This window comes from Musa acuminata, chromosome BXJ1-4, assembly GCF_036884655.1.
Source record: "Musa acuminata AAA Group cultivar baxijiao chromosome BXJ1-4, Cavendish_Baxijiao_AAA, whole genome shotgun sequence".
NCBI lineage: Eukaryota > Viridiplantae > Streptophyta > Magnoliopsida > Zingiberales > Musaceae > Musa > Musa acuminata.
In genome coordinates this window covers 9880671-9901524 of record NC_088330.1, presented here as the reverse complement: position 1 = coordinate 9901524, position 20854 = coordinate 9880671, and the positions used below count along the sequence as shown (strand labels likewise).

General features: G+C 35.1%; 2 protein-coding genes across 3 annotated transcripts; one reads left to right on the top strand and one right to left on the bottom strand.

Moving 5' to 3' along the window:
* Positions 1-380: 380 nt before the first annotated feature.
* LOC135672067 (protein ENHANCED DISEASE RESISTANCE 2-like) lies at positions 381-14522 on the bottom strand. The gene is made up of 21 exons (XM_065180521.1): positions 13984-14522; positions 13650-13724; positions 11758-11811; positions 11535-11630; positions 11352-11452; positions 8910-8968; positions 8736-8816; positions 8551-8591; positions 8368-8468; positions 8192-8287; positions 6463-6527; positions 6312-6383; positions 6082-6237; positions 5749-5984; positions 5388-5588; positions 5167-5268; positions 2990-3034; positions 1833-1973; positions 1614-1709; positions 1370-1471; positions 381-877 (listed from the first exon to the last, which is right to left on the bottom strand). The coding sequence occupies exons 1-21, from the start codon at positions 14119-14121 to the stop codon at positions 764-766; spliced, it is 2172 nt and encodes a 723-aa protein (XP_065036593.1). The 5' UTR covers positions 14122-14522; the 3' UTR covers positions 381-763.
* A 1286-nt stretch (positions 14523-15808) lies between these two features.
* On the top strand, positions 15809-19004 carry LOC135647094 (large ribosomal subunit protein eL13z-like). 2 transcript variants are annotated; one of them, XM_065165681.1, is made up of 5 exons: positions 15809-15951; positions 16895-17013; positions 17661-17794; positions 18377-18535; positions 18611-19004. In XM_065165681.1, the coding sequence occupies exons 2-5, from the start codon at positions 16905-16907 to the stop codon at positions 18830-18832; spliced, it is 624 nt and encodes a 207-aa protein (XP_065021753.1). In that variant the 5' UTR covers positions 15809-15951; positions 16895-16904; the 3' UTR covers positions 18833-19004. The 2 variants fall into 2 exon arrangements, with proteins under 2 accessions (XP_065021753.1, XP_065021754.1); XM_065165682.1 differs by lacking the exon at positions 16895-17013 and having other exon boundaries at positions 15872-15951.
* Positions 19005-20854: the final 1850 nt, after the last annotated feature.

Sequence of the window (20854 nt, the reverse complement as noted above, 5' to 3'; positions counted from 1 at the left end):
GAGATTTTGAGGAGACTAACCCATTACTAACTTATAGAATCCCAAGTTATGAACCGTCAGATTTCTCCAATGCAAGCATTGAGCCTTTTGCCTGCATCCAAGCCTCAAGATTACTTCAACTGGCTGAATGATCCAAAGACCATTGCAATCAAAATTACTGGAGATTGTATTTTTAAAAAAAATGTTCAAATTTTTAGGGCAATATCGTTGACGCCAAGTCGAGATTGAAAAAGGTGAATGGTCGAGTTAGATCATCGACTAACAGCTAATGTAAGATTAGGATCTCATGAATTGTAGCATTCTTGAGGGAGCTACCAAATCACAATATAATTCTGAACTGTTAACTGCGAATTTGATTTATTAGAATAAGATAAAAACAATTCATGTCGGTGAAGGCGATGCTAACAAAATTGTGGGACATGTCTACTTCACATTGCAAAATGTAAATAAAACGAGGAATAGAGCTCTTAGTGATGTACCCAACTCGCCCAGGTAAAGAAGCCGAGGGAGAAGCAGCATAAGAATGCATGCAAAACCTGGCTATATAACTTGAAGTAAATATTAATCGAACACCTTGAGGACTTGAGGCAGCTTCTGATGGCGAATTCCTCGATGAGCCTTCTCGATATGATCAAAACTGCTGATGCAACCGGAGGAAGCGTTGCTTGGAGCGCGTATCCCAAGCCTGCCGATAGCCGGAGAAGGAACAGAGAAATTTGCCTTCGCGAACGAATGATCGACACGGCGACATAAGGTGAAGTAGTCATTCTTCTAAAGGATCGTCTCCAAGATCTGCAACGACCGCAGATGAGAGCTCGGCATGTGCAATTCGAACGGCACCAATAAGCCGCTCTGGGAGCTCATCAGGAGAGACAGCCTGCAAGAATGATAGAGCATTATAACAACATATTTTCTCGTTGCTCTTAGCATGGGTCCATAAGTCACTTTACGATCATCACCATATTATGACAATTATTCAAACTATTGCTGTTGGTTGAAATCTATATCATGGTTTTCCAGGAGGCAACCAAATTCACATGAGAAATCATGGGATAGATGGTAGAAAACTTATATGCGAAGGAATTCATGTCATGATCAGATCTGATAAAATAATTAACTTTGTTGAACGTAAATCATCGGTCCAAAATATTTAAAATCAAATTAGCCATAGCATACCCATCATATTCTTGTAAATTAGTATTAATATTTTTTCACTTCTAATGTGAAACTAAATTGGGATATTCAAATTGACATGCAAAGATGTGTTAAATTCTCTATGCATGAAAGAATGCAAGCAATTCTCCATGAGAAAAAAAAAAAGTTGAATGACATGTATAATATCAGATGAGAAGAAAGCAAACTGGATTACCTGAATAAGAAATGCCATATCAACTACCAATGATGTAAGCACACCAAACACAAGCCCCAACACTCCATTGGCCACTGCAGAAGAACCAATATCCACGTCTATCTGCAGATTACAACACAGATGCCAGTAGAGATAATTTTTGACCTCTATGGCCTTTGTCTTTCCTTGCTGATTCTCTAATTATTGAAAGTTGAAACTTAAAATGTGTTCTTGAGAGCTATGTGGTATCATCTTTGGGTCTTACCTCCAAGTATTTTTCTCCACGAACGTAGGTACAATCAACTGCTTTTCCCAACAAGCAAGCAGTGCTTCCAACACTCTGGCGAACAATCCATGAGCCCTGTGATTCAATTTATGATTAAATAATAAATCTGCAAAAGTTACTTAGATACTGATCCAGGTATATGGCATAGTACAAGTGAGAATTTATACAAAAGAACTATTTTGGTGGTAAGATGGTGACCTTAGTGACGGATGGGATGAGCTTGAACCTACTGTTTCGAAACTCATCGTCTCCATCGACAAACCGCTGCAGTAGCGAACCTGGTTCCAGTTGTTTCTTTACATAGTAAAAGACTAAGCTGTAATGGGTTGATCCAGGAATCTACAAGAGCAGAAAGTTATTGATGAGCTAAGATGAGCTGAGATACAACGAAGAAGAGTTAATTTTTATGTGCCACCTATAACAGGAAAATTTGTGTATATACCCTTCAAATGTTGCAGATATCACATATGTTTTTCTGAAGTATTAGATACTTTCGGACATCCTACGAAAGATACATGCATGCTCACACTATCATGTATCTTTAAATTGAGGTTAGAACAGGGTTCAATACAGATTAAGAAGAATAACCTGCCCATGATTTGTCACAATGACTAGTTTCAAGACATGCAACAGAATCCTTTCTAACTTTAGATCGATCATGATTTATGCTTCTTCAAAGGCAAAACAAATCTAAGATCATAATAGGTCAGTCATGTTTTGTCAGGAGTCTGAAATATTTTGATTCCTGGAAGTTTATTGATTGAAGGTTAAGGGACAGTTTCTAAATGAGTTCGGATTAAAATTTACATTCACAACTGCCAAAGTCTGATGAAGTTTAGATGATTGTTAGCTAAAAGGATACTCACATAAGTTTACAATATGCAAGATATTTGCAGTTTTATCAAAGTTTCACAAAAATTATAGTAAGCAGATGGCAAAGCTGAATCTTTCCAAATTTAGTGAAGTAATAGTGTTTCGAAAGCTGTCTGGGTGTAAGCAGCTTCTTTTACTCGGAACCTGAACACAGATTGGTAGTGCCAAGCCCACAGGAAATGGCACATCTAAGTGTTGCTACGGATTCATAGTCTCTGTCATTCAGCTTAATTATTCTAAGGGCTAAAACCAATTACCAACAGCATCATAAGTTTGACTGGCAGTAATCCTTTGCTGCATTTCTACAAATGTACATTATCAGGCAGGTGTGTAGGAAATAACATATTAGAATTTTTTTCTGGTCTAAGCATCATAAATCTTTTGGAACTACTAATTTCATAGCTTGTGAAATAAGTGATGTTCAGTAAATTTTAAATGCAGAGAAGTTTAAGAGTAAGCAAAGTACAGAATCAAAAACTTACTTGCAGATTTATGACGAAAGAGAATAGTCCTTTCTCAGAAGCAACCTATTGGCAAAGTAAGCTCCTGTTATAACTAAATTTATAAATGTTATGCATGTATTCAGATAAGTTCTTGTACTGAAAACCTAAACAGGTACAAAACCCTATGAGGCAAACAATCATTTTCCAAAGAAAAGGAATTTTTTATTAGATTAACACGTAGATGATAAAAATACCAAAAAAAAACTCATATTTATGGTTGTTGATTACAATTCAAAGCAACACAAAATAAATTGAATGGTGACACCCTCTTTAACTTGTGTAACAGATTACAGAATATAAACAAGGACTGAATTTACAGATATGAACTAAAATCTAGAGGTGTTATGCCAATTTTATAGTAAGTCAAACAAGCAACAGTGAACTCTTTGTATGTCCATGTACCTAAGAAATGCACACATTATAACTTGTTTAAGGTTAACATATATTGTATACATTATTATTTATTTATTTGAGTTCTTTCTTTGGGCCATTGAAGTTGGATTGGATTCTCCACTAAATATTTTGCAAAATTAAGTGAGTGTGAGTTGCATGCATAATAGCTAGAGATTTTCTTATTAGATTAATGTTCAAATCAATTCCAACTAGGGAAGAGGAAAAAGGCGAACTCTTTTATCATGGAAAGATTCCAGGTGTCCTAGAGTCAATATGGTAGATTAATAATCAGGTTATGGTTACCATGTAATTAGGTCAACTATGTTGCGGAAACTTTAGGAATACTAGCAAAGACATTCCATGTGCAGAAACTCTTCATACTGCCATGAAAGAAGAAAAAGAAAATAGGAACTGAAGACATCCATTGTCTGATGGTTGTGACACAGATCTATTGAACCACTGGTAAATGTTCAAATCACATGTTTTAGAGACTCATCTATGAACCAAAACTTCCCTTCTGACAAGGAAACTGCTTGGGTAAGTCCTTATAAAGTTCCAAGCAAGAATTTCACTGTGGAGTTCTTTTTAATTATTGTATGCCATGCCACTCTGTGCAACTTAAAAGATAAGTACTAAAGCTTATAAGAAGCACAAGCACCTTTAAATGATAAACATAAAGATTTTCAGAAAAGGATTCTATTAATTCTAATGAATGATCTTATGATTTGATACAAGAAAGATTTCCAAAGGACAGAGATTAAGTCCTGGAGCCAAAAGGCTAAAGTCAGTGTGTTCCTTGCATCAGAATATTTCAGCATGGGAACATTTGGTGAAAACTAAACCCTCATTATGAAAGTAAACATCCTAGAAACTATATAAGGACTCATAGACAAGCAAACATATGCAGTCCACTACTTGAGAAACAATGACTAAGAAAGCTAATGGAGCCTAATTACCCAAAAGATGATCCAAATCTACAACTAGCTTATTGTTCATGAACTACTAGTGCTCAAGCTCATCTTTGACCTGGGTTCATCATAACATGAAAGATTCTAGTAGGAGAACATAATAAATAAATTGTATTTTTATAAATGATTAAGCATATATAAATCCATTCCTGATTCGGAAGTTCTTATTTCAGAATTTGTGCTGTTTTGTACCATACAGATCCAAGAACTCACACTCATTCCATGTGAAAGATGATGCAGAAAAGCAACTAATTATTCCCATGAATAAAGGTGACATCTTTTTGCAATTTTGTATATATGAAAATGATGAAGTATGTATAACTCCAATCCTAATCCTGAAGTTTTTATTGCAGATGATGTCCTTTGTTGTTCATACAAATCTGAGAAAATCATTCTCATTACATGTGAAAGATAATGCAGAAAGGCAACTGCTTATTCTCATAATTAGGGATGATTTCTTTTTGCAATATTTAGTATATTTGTTACTCTGAGAAAATGTTACCCCTACCATGATGTTTATTGAATGATATTTCTGAAAGCCTTCACCAAGTATCAATTCTAATCAAAGTACATTGCAGTTGGCACCTTATGGCTTGATCTCATTGTTGTTATGCAGGTTTTGTTGCTAAAATATTCCAAAGGAGGATAACCAGGTCTCGAGGTTAATCCTTAATAAAGTCAATAAATTAAAGAAATCCTAAAAGAAACAAGAGCCAATAAAATACTTACAATGACCAATTAAATATATAGAATCATTTTGTAATTGGAACCTAGGGAATCACATATGTAACTTACTTGGGCTGCACAGCCTGATCGCCGTGCAACATTATCCATTCGTGCTGCATTTTTCAACCAATCAACTGCTACGAGCTCCATGACATACTTTCCTGCAGGAATCTTAAACAAAATGCATAAACTTAATTCAATTAATGTTTTTTTTTCCAAAAGCTTAAGAATGAAAGAGAATATATGAAAACAAATAAATCGTATAAAGATCATATCAAGGAAGAAGCAACCTTGGATTTGTCTTTAAAAAAATTTTCACTTCGGACTTTGAAGTTATTTCCATCAGGTAGTCTCCAACAATCACGATTATTTTCATCATCATCCCATCGTAAATTGCCAGAGAAGCAGGATGTGTCAAAACTATCTGAAGTCTCTACATCCATGTCTTCAATATTTTTTTGGAAAACATGGCAATAAGAACCTAGTTCCATCTAATAGCAAAAATTATATGAAAGCATGATGTACCACATAGCAAACCTGTTTGTGTAGTATTGTTTCCAGTTTTGGTTGTGGATCCCTGCATGGTAAAGCTCTTCAAAATCACCATATTGATGAGACACACATATAAATTGGAAAAAACAGCACACAAACCTCTTCTTCAGCATCAAGTATGTGAGTGTCCTCCTCATCATCAGAATCTTCATCTAAAATAAGTGGATGTGTATTATCAGTGAACACTTGGTCCAAAGATACACCAGGCTGAATGCTGATCTCCTGGGTTTTCTGTTCCTTCTCAGAAGAAACAGAATCTGAGGTCATACTGACCATGATCGGAATCCTAGGTGCTGTGTGGACTTCATCTGTTTGGGAAAACAATTCACGTATCCCTGCCAGAAATGATATATCATGCATGTTCTACAGAAGAAGGTATAAGAACTTTATTAGACTGATGTCATGTTATGCATTTGGTGTCCAGATTGATACCTGCGACACTACTTAACATATGAAGTAAACAGTGCTTCTGAAATGAAGGAAAATAACCCACAAACCACCCTCTAAGGTCTATTTGCATAAGATGCTGGACTTGAGTACGAGGTCCCCTATTGCGAGGTTTAAGGGGTGAAATCTTGAACCCACCACCTAAGTAATGAGTAACACATGAATAATCTATTACAGTCAATCACAAACTCATCGAAAAGACAATATGCACATACTCTCCATGTGGGCTCTCACAAATCCTGGCTGAGGACCACAGTTTGAATGTTCTCTAGATTGGAACAGGACAACTGCATTGCAAGAAGCATGACACCATGAATGCTGCATAATGTGATAAGCAAAAGCAAGTTTCTTAACTTTAATACTGACCATAACTTCCATCATCATTATGCCGCCAATAACGTACATAACAAAGGTCACGAGGCCACACAATCCTGCAGAAGCATGCATCTTAAATTAATAATGTTTGAAGATTTCTTAATGGTATCTTTTTCTGGACCTGGAAGACACGATGCTTAAACGATGTGGAAACCAATAATTGTGTGATAGCAAAAGTTTTCACTTAATGATCAGGCATAACCAAGAGGTTTGCTGAAAAGGAACAATTTTTTTATTGTCACTGCCTATTCAACAAAAATCTAGCAATTCTGTGATACATGTTTACACCTCAACCAATTTTTTACTCGTTCCTCATATATTTAAGATGACATCACATCAGCACACAGATTTCTTTTTCAAGCGTAGTAACTTCTTCAAAGTCAAAGTAATAGTGGAGATGTACAGATGCTGCAGTAATGTCAAAAGGTTTTCTGAAGGAGAGATCCATATCAGATAGTTGCACATGTGGCACATGAGTAGTTGGAAGCAACAAAGAATGATGTTACACTTCTTTGGAGGCATCAAAAGACTTATAATACCTAAGTTATGAAGAATGTACAAATACATTTACAGAGAATAAGTGTACTGGCAAAGTGTTGATTGTTAGTTCCATGTATTCTATTGGAGATATGTGAGAACAGGAGCCAACTAAGCCCTAGTAAATTTTCACTTGAAGTGGTGTCGACAGAAAAAAAAACTCTAGTTTTGATCCAAGGAATTCATCACTAAACCTTGGGCATCAGCTAATCGCTAATCACCAATCACAAAGAATGAGCTCATATGTCCTGCTGTCGACATCGTTCTGTGAATGTGAAGATTATGTGCCAGTCATGCCCTGTGCTGATACCCTAGATCCTGCTTCAAGAATTTCAATCAAGGGAATCAGCTACAATGTGGAGGTAATACTGACTTTCTTGTTGGTAACTATATTGTTAATGAATTTTAAATCTAAATTTTGTGATCAAGAATCAAAATGACACTTTTCTTTTGTACCTTTTTTTCAAGTCACTACCTACTATATTCAAGGGAAATAATGACTTGAGATGCATGCAACTTTAACCAACTTTCAGAGGGATTCATAACAAGGATAGATAAGAAAATGAACAATATGACCAAACTAGGAAGATCTAAGATCTCATAAAATAATAATTTCCAAAATCTTGCTAGAAATTGACCTCTGTCTAACACTATCCTCTTGTTGCAGAAAGAGATAGTCAACTGTTACTAAATGCCAACACTTTCCTATCAATTGTTTCCATCTCTACAACTGCATTAAAAAAAAAACTGCTATGGTCATGGACTCAAAGTTAGACTAAAATGCTTCCTACCTTTCATAAGAAATCTCAAAATAATTCATAATATCGATAAAAACAAAATGCAAACATCAATATAACCTAAGACAGCCTTCTTATATAGCATCAGTACCACTTTCCAATAAGCAAATATGATTCCCAAATCATGTCCTGCTAGGACATTATTCATTAGAAGCTATAGCAAATATGAACAGTGACTTATGCTATATTAAGTTGAGAAAACAAGTTATTGTATAAAAATAAAACAATAGTACTAGAATTTAATTGTACAACACTTGAAATCACAAGTATTGATTCTTTTAACTTCAATGCAGACCATAGGTTGAATATAAACAGTAAGAACAACAACAAAAGAAACAGAACGATTATCGTTTGATAGGTTACTATATTAAGTTGCAAAATATTACCTTGAGCACCATTCCAGCTGCAATCTCTGGTACAGTACAGCAGTATGTCCATCAACCTCTTCAACTAGGTTGCCATGCTGAAAACTACAGTCCCACCTATGGAGAAAAAGGTGTAGATGTTTAAACAATTAAGAGGCCAAGAGAAAATAAGTTACCGATCACAAGAAGAAACTCACTCAAAACGTGTGCCATCCATACTCATTATAAGCTCAAATATAGCTGCACATGTGGCATCAACCACGCCAACTGCTTTCATTGCCTTACTATAGCCTCTTGGCTGTACGTGATTAGTAAGATGAAATGTTACCCATGTTAAAATTTAAAACTCACTAATTTCTAAACATGCAGTTACAACATACAAGGTGATCGGCTCTTGGAAGTTCTTCAAAAATTCGTAGCCCTGCAATTTGTCAAAAATTCTGTCATTTTATCAAAATTATTTGGAAGGACAAGCTCATTGTTCAAACTAATTCGTCAATTTGACTGCAGGAATACAGGGAAGGAGGATGCGTAAAGAGGAAGAAAAGAAAGAAGTAAAACTTGCCATTCTGGCACCTGACTAGTCGCCAATGCTTTCTAGGAGAAAGTTGATCACGTGTCCAGTCAAGTACTGAATCAGGAGGGCCTAAAATTGAAAGAATTCAAGTCATATCCTGAATACTGGTTGGCAAGTACGTAGCATTTTATACTCATAATTTCAAGGTCAGTCAATCTGCACCATTCCCAATCGTTGTTCGCCAAGGTAAATTGGGATTGTTTTCTTCTTCATCTTCGGGGCTACAACAAGAAGATATTTTAGTTAAAACAGAGAAGAAGGCAAGCATGCAAATTGCTGGAGCAATTTATACATCTTATGAAAGAAGAAGCGAGTTTACATTTTCAAACTTCATATTCGAGCAATAAAAATCAGTATAACAAAAGTCTTTTCTTATAGGCATCAGGTTTGGACCTTGCCACCCCACGAGAAGCAGTATTGTCCTAACAACTAGGAAAACAATTGGACAGCCCCATGAATGGTCTGACTGAATAAATGATCATTTACATGCAAAACTCATTTTGCCAAGCATCCATTTTCTTATGAATTTAACTCACACTAGCAAATCTATTCAGGATGTTATTCAACATGAATCGAATAGACCCTCAAATCCATCTAATATCGGTTTTAGAGAATTACATAAATTTGATCTTCAGGTTTCGTTTACCAATAGTTTGGGACTGTCGGCTACATTTTCTTAATTAGAGAATCTATTTCATACCACCACAAGAAATGATGGATGGATAGATTCTTCAAAGAACCCTAAACTCACCCATAAACTTAGATGAGATTTGTACACACTCACACATGTAGCTTGCTATCGACTTGGCAAAAGAGTAATGTTAGGATCTTCGAACATGACACTCCAACTTCCTCGGTCTCTTCCACTATGAAACTATCCTCGCTTGTCGCTTGCATTTGCTCCTTCTTTTGTTTTCTTTTGCCAAGGGTAAGTGACGAAGGTGGGGTTCGAGTCCAGGATCTTGTGATAAACTGTCAAAATCTTTACCAGCTAAACTAGTTGGTACCTTCACTATTTTTTTAATAATATTTTATCCTTAGCCTTATCATAGTTAATCTTTTAACTCTTGTCTTGATGCATATCAATGCTGGAAGGACAAACCAACATGATGACTTCTTTCTTCAATATTATTTTTCTCCTTTCTCTATTTAGGTAGTATTGTTGGCCCTTAACATTTTTAATTACAATTCAAACATGTCAAATTTGATATTTGATATAAGTTGATCTCTTCAAATTATGCAAGAATCAACCCGCCTCCTCTTTGCTCCATCGTACGGTCAAAAAAGACCCCCTTTTTTTCTCATGTGTTGTAATAAACATAGAAAACAACACGAAATGTTGGTCACCTTAACATCCTAGAAACTCCCGAGTGACACAAAGCTAGATAGGGCTCCCAAGCAGAAGAAAAGTATCACTCCATACTTTGCTCATTGTCTACCCACTCATCGCCCACTCATGCAATCAAAAATAACTCAATTTTAAATTGTTTTTATGTACTATGGCAAGAACGGCATGCGGTGCGAGACCATTTCCAAACCTTCGAACCCTCAAAAATCAAAAGGTTATTATAATCATCAACCAGGCTCAATTTATTTTGAAAAATAAAAAATATATCTAAGACCAAGGACCACCGTACCACCCGAAAATAGTCTAAAACCAAAAACTATCGTATCGACTCAAATTATATGAAAGGGGCATTACATACCGATCTAAGTGCGGATGAGTGCATAGACTGCCCTCGTTTCGTACAGTCTGGTCTAACTCATATAAAAAAAACCAAACAACCCTCTTCTCAAGACATCGCTCCTATTGCCACCGTCATTCGGCACTGTCGTACTACCTTTCATGGTCGTTTATCATTTCGGTACACTCCATCTTCTCCTTTATTGTTTCCTCTTCTTCCTTCTTTTTTCTACTTTGCTGCTTCCTCTTCTTCCTCCTCTTCCTCTACCTCCTCTCCTTCATTTCTCTTCATTCTTTTTCTTCCTCCTCTTCATCCTTCCTCTTTCTTTTTCTTCCTCCTTCTCCATTATGCCTTCCTCTTCTCCTTCAGTCTTTGAAGCACCTATACGTACTAGAACTCCTTTTTAGATAAGTTAGGAATTATTTTTCTTCCAACTGCACCTTCGGAAAATTATATCAAACACTGAAATTTTAAGAAAGCTACATTTTGGCTATAAAAGTTGCAAAAGTACCAAAAGTTAAGCCCTTCAATTTGAAACTTTAAATGAAGTTTGTGAAGGTTTTTAAATCAGATTGGCTCATAGGAGTGGGCATTTATACAGAATGTTAGAATTCACACAATAAACAAGAAGCTAGTGAAAATTAGTTGATGGTAACACTACCACTGAAATGACACATAAATTATAAAAATGCAAGATTGGGAAAAGGAGGGAAAGAAAATTGATTGTCAAAAAAACCAGAAATAACCAAAAGATATATTTTGCACTCCTTTCAGGATTAATGGAGAAACTGGAAACCAAATCCAATATATAAAACATAAGTTCTGGCAGTACACAGATATCCCAAGACCTGATGACTCTACCATAAAAAAATTGAGTTATCCAGCGGCAGTATGGAATCTGTAAAATTCTGTCACTTACTTCCTTCCATGACTAGAGGAAGAAGCATTCCTCTCAATATCCATTCCAAGGTCACGTGAAACAAAAGTTGAATTACCATTACCGGTCGCTAAGCCATGTTGCTGTTACAAAAAAGTGATAGGAATAACTTATGCAAAAAAAAAGGTCATGCAAAAGATAATGAACAAGTCTACTAAGAAGTTAAAATTCCTGTGGCATATAGTACTTCTGAACCTGATCTATAACAAATTCGATCTTCTCTTTCCAATTAAGAGCATCCTGGATGTTGTATGCTGCCATCTGTGGAGTACAGCTATGTGTTAATATGTTTTGCTAAATTTTAAGAACATAAAAATCCACCTTCAATCTAAAACTTAAAGCAACAGCAAAGTCTAATGGGTGAAACAGACAAGGAATTATCACCTACCATCATTCGTTGATTCTTCTCTTTTTTGTTGTAGACACATAAAACATAAACCATCTGAAACAGCATTTTGTTAGTAAAATATTTACCCAAATAGTGACTCCAGAAAATATATTCACCCAAACAGGCTTAAGACACTACAACTAATGGCACATAACATTTTAGAAGCATGATAGGTAAAAGATATTGAGAATTCATATTTCATAGTGCTGACTAACCAACTCCATAAACTTTCTTACTGAACAATCAAAATTGTAGAAGTAAAAAACTGTTTAGAAATTTCAAATGATATTCAAAAGATAAAGAACCAAGTATATTGAATCTACAGATTTGCTACAGCACATATCAACGCTTGTCATGCTTGAATGGTACTGGAATACACTATAATGACTCGTGTCAGAAATGCTAACATAAAGCTAGTCAATTTTTGGCCTTTGTCAATCAACATAGTATGGTAACATACATGACAATAAATTAGACACACCCCCATGCCACAAACAATCCTTATACATAACCGTGCTGGTGAGATATCTGCATAAAGATTTGTAATCAGTAATTTGCATAATAGAAAGTGTGAGATGTAGGAATTATGATAACTTGGTGTGAACATCTAAGAAACAAATACTATATTTGTATAATACTCCTTGGGTAATTTATCAAATACTTTGAAAGTTTGAATTACTTGTCTCATCCGCATAACATGTCAGACATGAAAACTCTGAATTACATTCATGGATATTTCCGCGAAATATTTCTAAAAAAGGGCAGATGCAGTTCATGTCCCATATATTTGGAATTTCTTACAACAATATTTTCCTGCCATTAAGTTCTGTGTTAGTGCAACATCCCTAGTTAAATTAATAGAAATTAAATTTGTTTTTGTTACATAAATATTAGATTCTGTACTCAAGTACTAACAAAGTGGCACATTTCTGAAGCTATTATAGTTTCTCAAATTCTCCTATATTGCTACATATACTGAAACCTATCTTGCCATAAGATTTCAAATTTCTTTCTCTTGCATTTTTCAGATGATATCTTGTTCACTATAGGAGTTCTGGAGAATCCTTTGCTGTACCTCCTTGTAATTTTTTATTGTATCTCTTATGTTCTCTTTAAGGGCCTTAATTCATCATGAAGAGGATCCAACATTCTCGTGGTTCCTGAATGTGGTACAAAAAGGTAATAATTAGAAGTTGCAGTATCTGTTTCTCAGAATGTTTAAATACCTACCAGCCTTTGGTCCTCTTTGCTCTATCCTCAATTGTCCCTATAATAGATGAGTTCCATCAGAATGTTCTCATCTCCGGTTCAAGCATAGGTTTGCATTTTGAAGTTTGTGGCTTAGTCTTACACCCCATTATTTATGTTGGACAATCCTGATACAGGAAATTATTCAGATTTGGTTAGCTATGTTTCTGAACTGGAAGCCAGTTCTATTTGCTGAATAGAAGTATGATCTCTCTGAAATTTCAATAAAGATTCTTTTTCCATTGATTAACAATTGATAGATTTTATTTCTTTTCCCGAGAAATGACTATTTCCTGGTCAATAATCTCCAAAGCTTGTCAAGCTGGTTCAAACTCATTTCATGTGCATCTAGTCCTTTTCAGACACTCCATGTTGCTAAGGCATAACAGTCTTTCCGGTGGTTCTTATCGGAAGTGGAGCATGTCAGGCTCTTCGAAGAAAAACCAGGTGACTCAATTTTAGAATCTCCAAATGTTGATCGATGGAAATGATATGGAGTGGAGAAATTCACTTCTGAGGTAACATCGGACATTTTAGAAATCCGAGTATAATTACCTAGATAACGCCAAAATTGAATCTATGTCTGTCCTATTTAAAACAAATCATGAAGGTAGATAGCTAAAAGTAAAATAAAGAAAACTTACATGACCCTGCTGCGTTTTTAAGCCCCTATCCTCGACTCTGCAATTCCCATCTATAACAAGGCTCTGGAGTGGAACCTAAATTGGTACCAAAAGGAAAAAGATGCCCATTTAATGAAATCGGACGATGTTAAAAGAATTAAAAGAACGAGAATATGTTGAATTTAAATGATATTAGTACAGAAGAAATCAATGAAATTGGTTGATGTTACAAGAATTAAAAAACGAGAATATGATGAATCAAAATGATATTAGAACAGAAGAAATCGACGAACTAAGGGATCTAAATGTAAGGTAGAGTAAACGAAATCGAGCATTAAAAAAAAAGGGATCGTACCATATTATCCGTGGGTTGTTTCTTATAATATGCCAGAAGCCTCGTCTCGAGGACAAAGTACCGCATATGGATGAACGACTTGCCGATCTTTCTCCTGCCGTATCTGACCATCCATCCCTCGTACACCACCTTCGTCATGCCTCCTCCCGTCGCAGCAACCTCTGCGCCCTCGAAATCAAGAATCACAAGAACAGATTAGACGGCGTCCCCACGCCCGATTCAACCCCAGATTCGGCAATCCACGGATTCAAAGAGCGCGGCGCTGTAGGGTTTCCACGCCACCGAGAACGCAGATCCTGGGGGCCTTTTGGATCGGGAAATCCGGGGAGGAATCGAGGTGAGGAAGAGCTGATGGATCGGCGAGTGAGGGAGGAGAGGGGCCGAGGTGAGGAGCCGACGTTTGGAGCCTCCACTTTAAACGGTCACGACGAGGTCGTTATATTAGTTGGTGCTTTTTGTTTTTATCTTTTTCTTTGTAGAATAAAGAAATGAATAATTAGGATAATAGCGATAACAAAAAGAAGGGGTGGCGGGAAGACAGGTCGGTCCCACAAAAAAACGAGGGAAAAGGACTTCTATGCGATGTCCGCATGTAAGCTTTGGTACGCGTACTTGTTCTTTTTTAAGTGATTTGAGATGTTAATGTCTGATAATTCTTTGGTATTTGCTAAAAAGAAAAGTTAAATTGAGAAAATTAGATTAAATGCTTGTTTCTCAAATTATTTAGAAAATATAGGTTGATTTTGTCGTGTGTTCCTCTCTCTCCCCGGACGGTTAAAATGAGTTTTATTATCTAAATAGTTCGTGTAAAGTTAAAATCTGATTTGAAGTTAATCAAGATCATATTCTATATTTATCTTTTAATAGCATTGAAAGAAGTTCAAACCCTTTAAAACTCAGGTTTGGGGTGTGTCCGATAAAATCTTGACGTTAGCAAAACGACCAAAGATATTATGTGTGGAAGAACCAAGGCTTTTTATAGTTTGGTTTTTAGATTGTTAAGCTTGTAGAGGCGTATCTAATTATTGAGAACATAAAGTCATATCAATCATATATAGTCTAAATGTTAGCGGCATATTGATCACATAGCGTCAACGTGTCAACTATATAATAAATATTAAGGTGTTGGCCACGCACATAGTATCCAAGTATGAATTATGTGATGTTGAGGTGTGAACCACATCATTATTTTCCTATCTCTTTAAGATCAAAATTTTTATTTTTAAAGTTTCAAAAATATTTTTCTAAAAATTTCTAATTATGTTTTTTTTGGAAGAGCGCTTATAATCTTTTCTTATTTGATAAATAGGAGTACAAAGTGGTAATTTAATAATTTTCTTTGTGATGTTATACTATTTATATCTCATAAAATCTTTATCTATTAAAAAAAATTGTTAAGCATTCCTCCATAATTAGTGATGTTCATCTCTCTCTCTCTCTCTCTCTCTATATATATATATATATATATATATATATATATATATATGAAGTGACGTTGTCTTTTATAAAAATATTTTATATATAAATATATATAATCTCTTTATATATAAATATATATTTATTAATTTATATATATATATATATATATATATATATATATATATATACGAGATGATATCGACAATGTCATCTCGCCCGGGAGAAAAAAAAGACGATGTCGTCGAATTATATATATATATATATATAAGGTAGTATATCAATCGATGTATCGCTCAGTATATAACATCGTATCGTATCGAACGAACTTACGAACTTGCGACTGTGCAGATGGTTCAGATGGTGCAGATAGTTCCAATCCAATATCTCATCCTGTCACGTGTGAACTTGCGGACTGATCTCAACCGTCGAACTTAGGGTTTGCGTCCCCTCCCACTCCTCTCGCCAGTGTTTGTCCCACCATCACCCGTTAAAAGCCCTTCGGCAAACCCAACTGCGGCGAAGGCGAAGTCTGAGACGTGTCCGACCCTGGTGAGTTCTATCGATCTCTTCTCCGTCAATTTTCTTGATCGTATTCGCTTTTTGGTAGGTAGATGATCTTGGATGCTGTAATTATGGATGCGTGCCAGAATGTTAAGTTAATCCTTTGGTTTCACTGTAGGAAGAAATTTTTGCCGTTTTCAGTTTAATTTGAAGTCTTCTGTTAAATGGTTTATTCAATGATTTTGATATCATTTGTTTATGTTGTTCCTTTAGTTTTTATTACGGTTCTCTCCCCCCGTTCTGGTTGCATTCTTCTTCATCAAAAAAGGAACCACTTTGGACCTTATACTGATTTCATTTGAAGCTTTAGTTTGGGATATAGTGATGCTGTATCACGAGATCATATGATGAGCTAATAGGTTGATTTGAAGCTAGTAAGATGATAAATATATGTCAGGACTATTGAGTTGGAAGAGAATCGTATGTGTGTTTTGCCTATCCTTGCCTTATTATCGCATTAGATTGGAAATGTGTCTTTGTGAATGCTTAATGGTGTTGGGCCCGTTTCCTGATCGCAGCTGCAAAATATTAACTAAATCTCTCTTCATTTAGATTTTATTTTATGTTCGAGAATCGCTTGAGATAATAGATCGAGGTTCTGTTGCGTAATTTCCTGTTTTCATCCTTCTGCTAGTCGTCTACGTCTCTTTTTGATGGATACACAATAACGATGTTAGGCAGGAAATCGTGTTTTTGTAGAGATTGATATTTTCCCTCCCTTTTATGTTGTCTTTACTTATGCTATCACCTTTTGAGTCTAATGTCAAGTTGAGAATTTTTTATTGTTATTTTGTCACCCTTGAAGCGTTACAAGGGTTTATTTTTCACCTTCACTTCGATTTTTGGTTTGTATACTGAGTTCTCATGCTGTTCAGTGTTCTATTGAAGGAGATTTGTAAATTTGATTTTTGTCGATTGTGTTGTTATTTAGCTGCTGAACAATGGTTAAACATAACAATGTCGTGCCAAATGGGCACTTCAAGAAGCACTGGCAGAACTATGTGAAGACATGGTTCAGCCAACCAGCCCGCAAAACAAGAAGACGCATCGGTGTGTACATATTCTTCCTGCCTATCTATACTTGCATATCTCCTTAGATATAGATCACCAAGTTATATGGGTTTTAGATTCCTGCATGTTTTTGTATATTTCAGTGCTTAAGATCCATGTTCATGAGATTTGTCACAATTTTATGTTGGTTATTAGTGGCCTAAACTATGCTCCATCTTTTTCATTCAGGCTTAGGATTGGAATTGGCAATATTAAAATGGATATTTGGATGTTACCAGAAAAGAAAATTTGAATTGTTTTCATTTGTAAACAATTAGATGGAACATCGATAGAGAACAAAATATGATAGCATCGTCTAAGACGGTACGATCATGTTCTATGTCAACCTATAGATGTTGTGGTTAAAATGAGACAATAGTATTATTGATGCAAGGATAGATAGAAGAAGACCTAAGAAGATTTTTTTAGAAACTACAGGTAAAGATTTAAATCCTCTTGAATTAAGGATATTGTTTTTTATATTAATTTAGTGGTCGATGAGATTTATGCGGCCACCAGCCCTAAATAGTTGGGAGATTATGGATTGTTGTCATTGCTTGTTCTGCTAGTAAAAAGTTGTGTATTATTTCTTTTATTTGACTCTATCATACTGATGGTGCAATCTATCATCTGGGTCTAACTAACAGCACGACAGAAGAAAGCTGTAAAGATATTCCCACGCCCAACTTCTGGACCTTTATGCCCTATTGTTCAATGTCAAACACTCAAGTACAACATGAAATCCAGAGCAGGCAGGGGATTTACTCTTGAGGAACTCAAGGTGAAAATTTTTGTATTCCTTGCTACTGTATGTTGATAGAAATTTTCTTATTTAGCAAACTTGATAATTATACTTCTCTTGCTACAGAATGTTCTCGATTTTTCCATTTGAATAGTGATGAGTATTAATGGCTTTTGAAAAAAATGATGTTTTAGCAGAAATTTTACTTTCTTTGAGATAACTTTATTAGAGAATTGGAGTGAGTGTTTTGTCTAAGGTGATTAGGTTACTGGTTGAAAAATTCTCTGTGGGCTTTGTTGAAGGATTGGTTGAAGCTGTGTGGCTTGTGATTTCAAAAAATAACTTAGTTCTATGCTTAGCCTAGTTTTATTTTCTTTTACTAATCTTGCAATTAGATCTCTGTCTTAAGCTGTGGTATTATCTGAGTGTGGAGAAGCATTATGGTATAAAGGTTGATCTCCATGAACTAAGGTTTAGGATCCACGTCATAACGATCTGATAAAATATGCTCGAACATGTTTTACACAATAAAACATTTACGGATGAATATTCAACCAAATTTGTTTAATACAAAAATTATATAGTACTTCTGAATAATGATTGTTTCTGTTGCAATTACAGGCCGCAGGTATTCCTAAGAAACTTGCTCCAACAATTGGCATTGCAGTGGATCATAGGCGAAAGAATCGCTCACTCGAGGGTCTCCAAGCGAATGTCCAGAGGTTGAAGACGTATAAGGCTAAGCTCGTCATCTTCCCAAGGCGTGTGCGCAAATTTAAGGCAAGCTAAATGTAATTGTAATTTTGGTATTCGATCACTACTCCTATGCTAATGGTGCACCATTCCCTCTTTCAGGCTGGAGATTCTGCTCCGGAAGAACTCACAGCTGCTACTCAGGTCACAGGCCAATACATGCCCATTGTTCATGAGAAGCCCTCGGTCGAGCTCGTGAAGGTCACAGACGAGATGAAATCATTCAAGGCATACGCCAAGCTTCGAGTCGAGCGGATGAACGAGCGCCTGGTCGGCGCCAGGCTGAAGAAGGCTGCAGAGTCAGAGAAGGAAGAGAAGAAGTAACAACTTCTGGCCATTTTTGTTCAGGCACTGTTCGTGGTTTGTTCACTTGCACTACATTTTTGTTCATGGTGATATTCCATATACTTCCAGAGGCATTTGCTTGCACCCTTTTGGTTAGTATTGTTTTACTGGTTTATGAGATTTTGGTAGAATGCAGTATTTTTTTATTGTAGATGGATCATGATATCATGTCAAATGTTGGTGATCAGCAATTTACTCTTGTTTATTTCACTCATTGATCAACAATTGCCACCCATATAAAATAAATCCATATTCCTAAAAATCAAGCAATCCTTTTTTTTTTCTGCTTATAATTTACGACTGAAAATGACATAATGGGATAGGTAACCACTAACTTTGCTGAGTCTTGTTGGAGATGAATGTCATCAACCTTTTATAAGTCGATCTAAATTTGGAGATTTTACTTACATCTTGGTTATCTTTTTCCCTTTGCTCATCTATACTCGATAAGCTATGAAACGAATGAACTCGTCCATCTCAGTATAATATGTGTAGAAAAATTATACCTTTCTAGTGGAAGCAACCAAATGTATCAGTTTCTTGACAGGTTTTGTCACACGAATCTGAAAAGAACCATACATGAAAAAGCAAATCCGATCGAATAAAATCCAAGCTTGAAGGAAAGAATCCAAGCATAAGATTCCAAAGACGAAGGGATTGCAACTCGAGATTGTTAGAAATTTTTGTGCCAACGTGTTTTTAAATCATTATAATAGAAACATGAGAAAAATTAATGTGAAAATAAAATTACGTATATTGTTGTCAAGAATTTTAGCAACAGTTACTCCTTGAAATTTATTAAAACTCTCGATGTTCTCCTATCAAAAACATTTATTACCATCAATTTTATAATGTTCAAGAATTAATTCAAATTTGTAACGTTTGGATTATAATTAAGAATTTTAATGATATTAAATAATTTTTTTAATAATAATGGTTACATTTAAAATGAAAAATCGAAATATTTAAACCATAATAAATGAAGAAATGAATGATGAACTTAATGAGAATGGTTATATTATTATTAAATAAAATATTTAATAATAACGATTATATTCTCATCCATATGTTTTACTTAATAATTTAAATTAATCTTTATTGAATAACTTTCTTAAGAAACAAATACATGAATCATAGTGATAAGTCCTTTAAGAACGAGTATTATCATCCATGTATCACGATGTATTTAATTTTTTAATCTTAATATGGTAATATTACTTAATGAATAAACCTTATGTTTATTCTTGGTCCAATACCAATATATTTTCTCAAATTAATATGCACATAAATGAGAAAATATTACAATATATATAAGAGTTTTAATATAATTACAAAGTGTAACCAAGTCTTATTTTCTCTACATGATCCTTGAATTTCAAAGGTGGCATGCCTTTAGTCAAAGGATCAGCAATCATCAATTCAGTGCTAATATGCTCAATGACTACTTTCTTTTCTTTTACTCGTTCTCTTATGACTAAATGCTTAATGATCATTTTCTTTACTTTGACTTCAACTTTTATTATTTTTAGCCATAAAAACAATAGTTGAATTATTGCAAGAAATTTTTAATGGCCTAAAATAGAATCAATGATTCTAAGCCCAAAAATAAAACTCTTAAGCCATATACCATGTGAAATAGCATCAAAACAGGAGATAAACTCAGCTTCCATGGTAGAAGTAGTAGTCAAGGTATGCTTGGTACTTCTCCAAGAAATAGCTCCACCGGCCATCATAAAAATATATCATGATATTGATTTACGAGAATCAACACAACCAGCGCAGTCTAAATCTGAGTAACCAATCATATACAGATTGTTTGTATGTCTATACATAATCATGTAATCTTTGGTTCCTTGTAGATACCTCATCACTTTCTTTGTAGCTCTCTAGTGGTTCATACATAGATTACTCTGATATCGACGTAGCATCCCCACAACAAATACAATATCAAGTCTAGTACAGACTTGAGCATACATAAGACTTCCTACAACAGAAGCATAT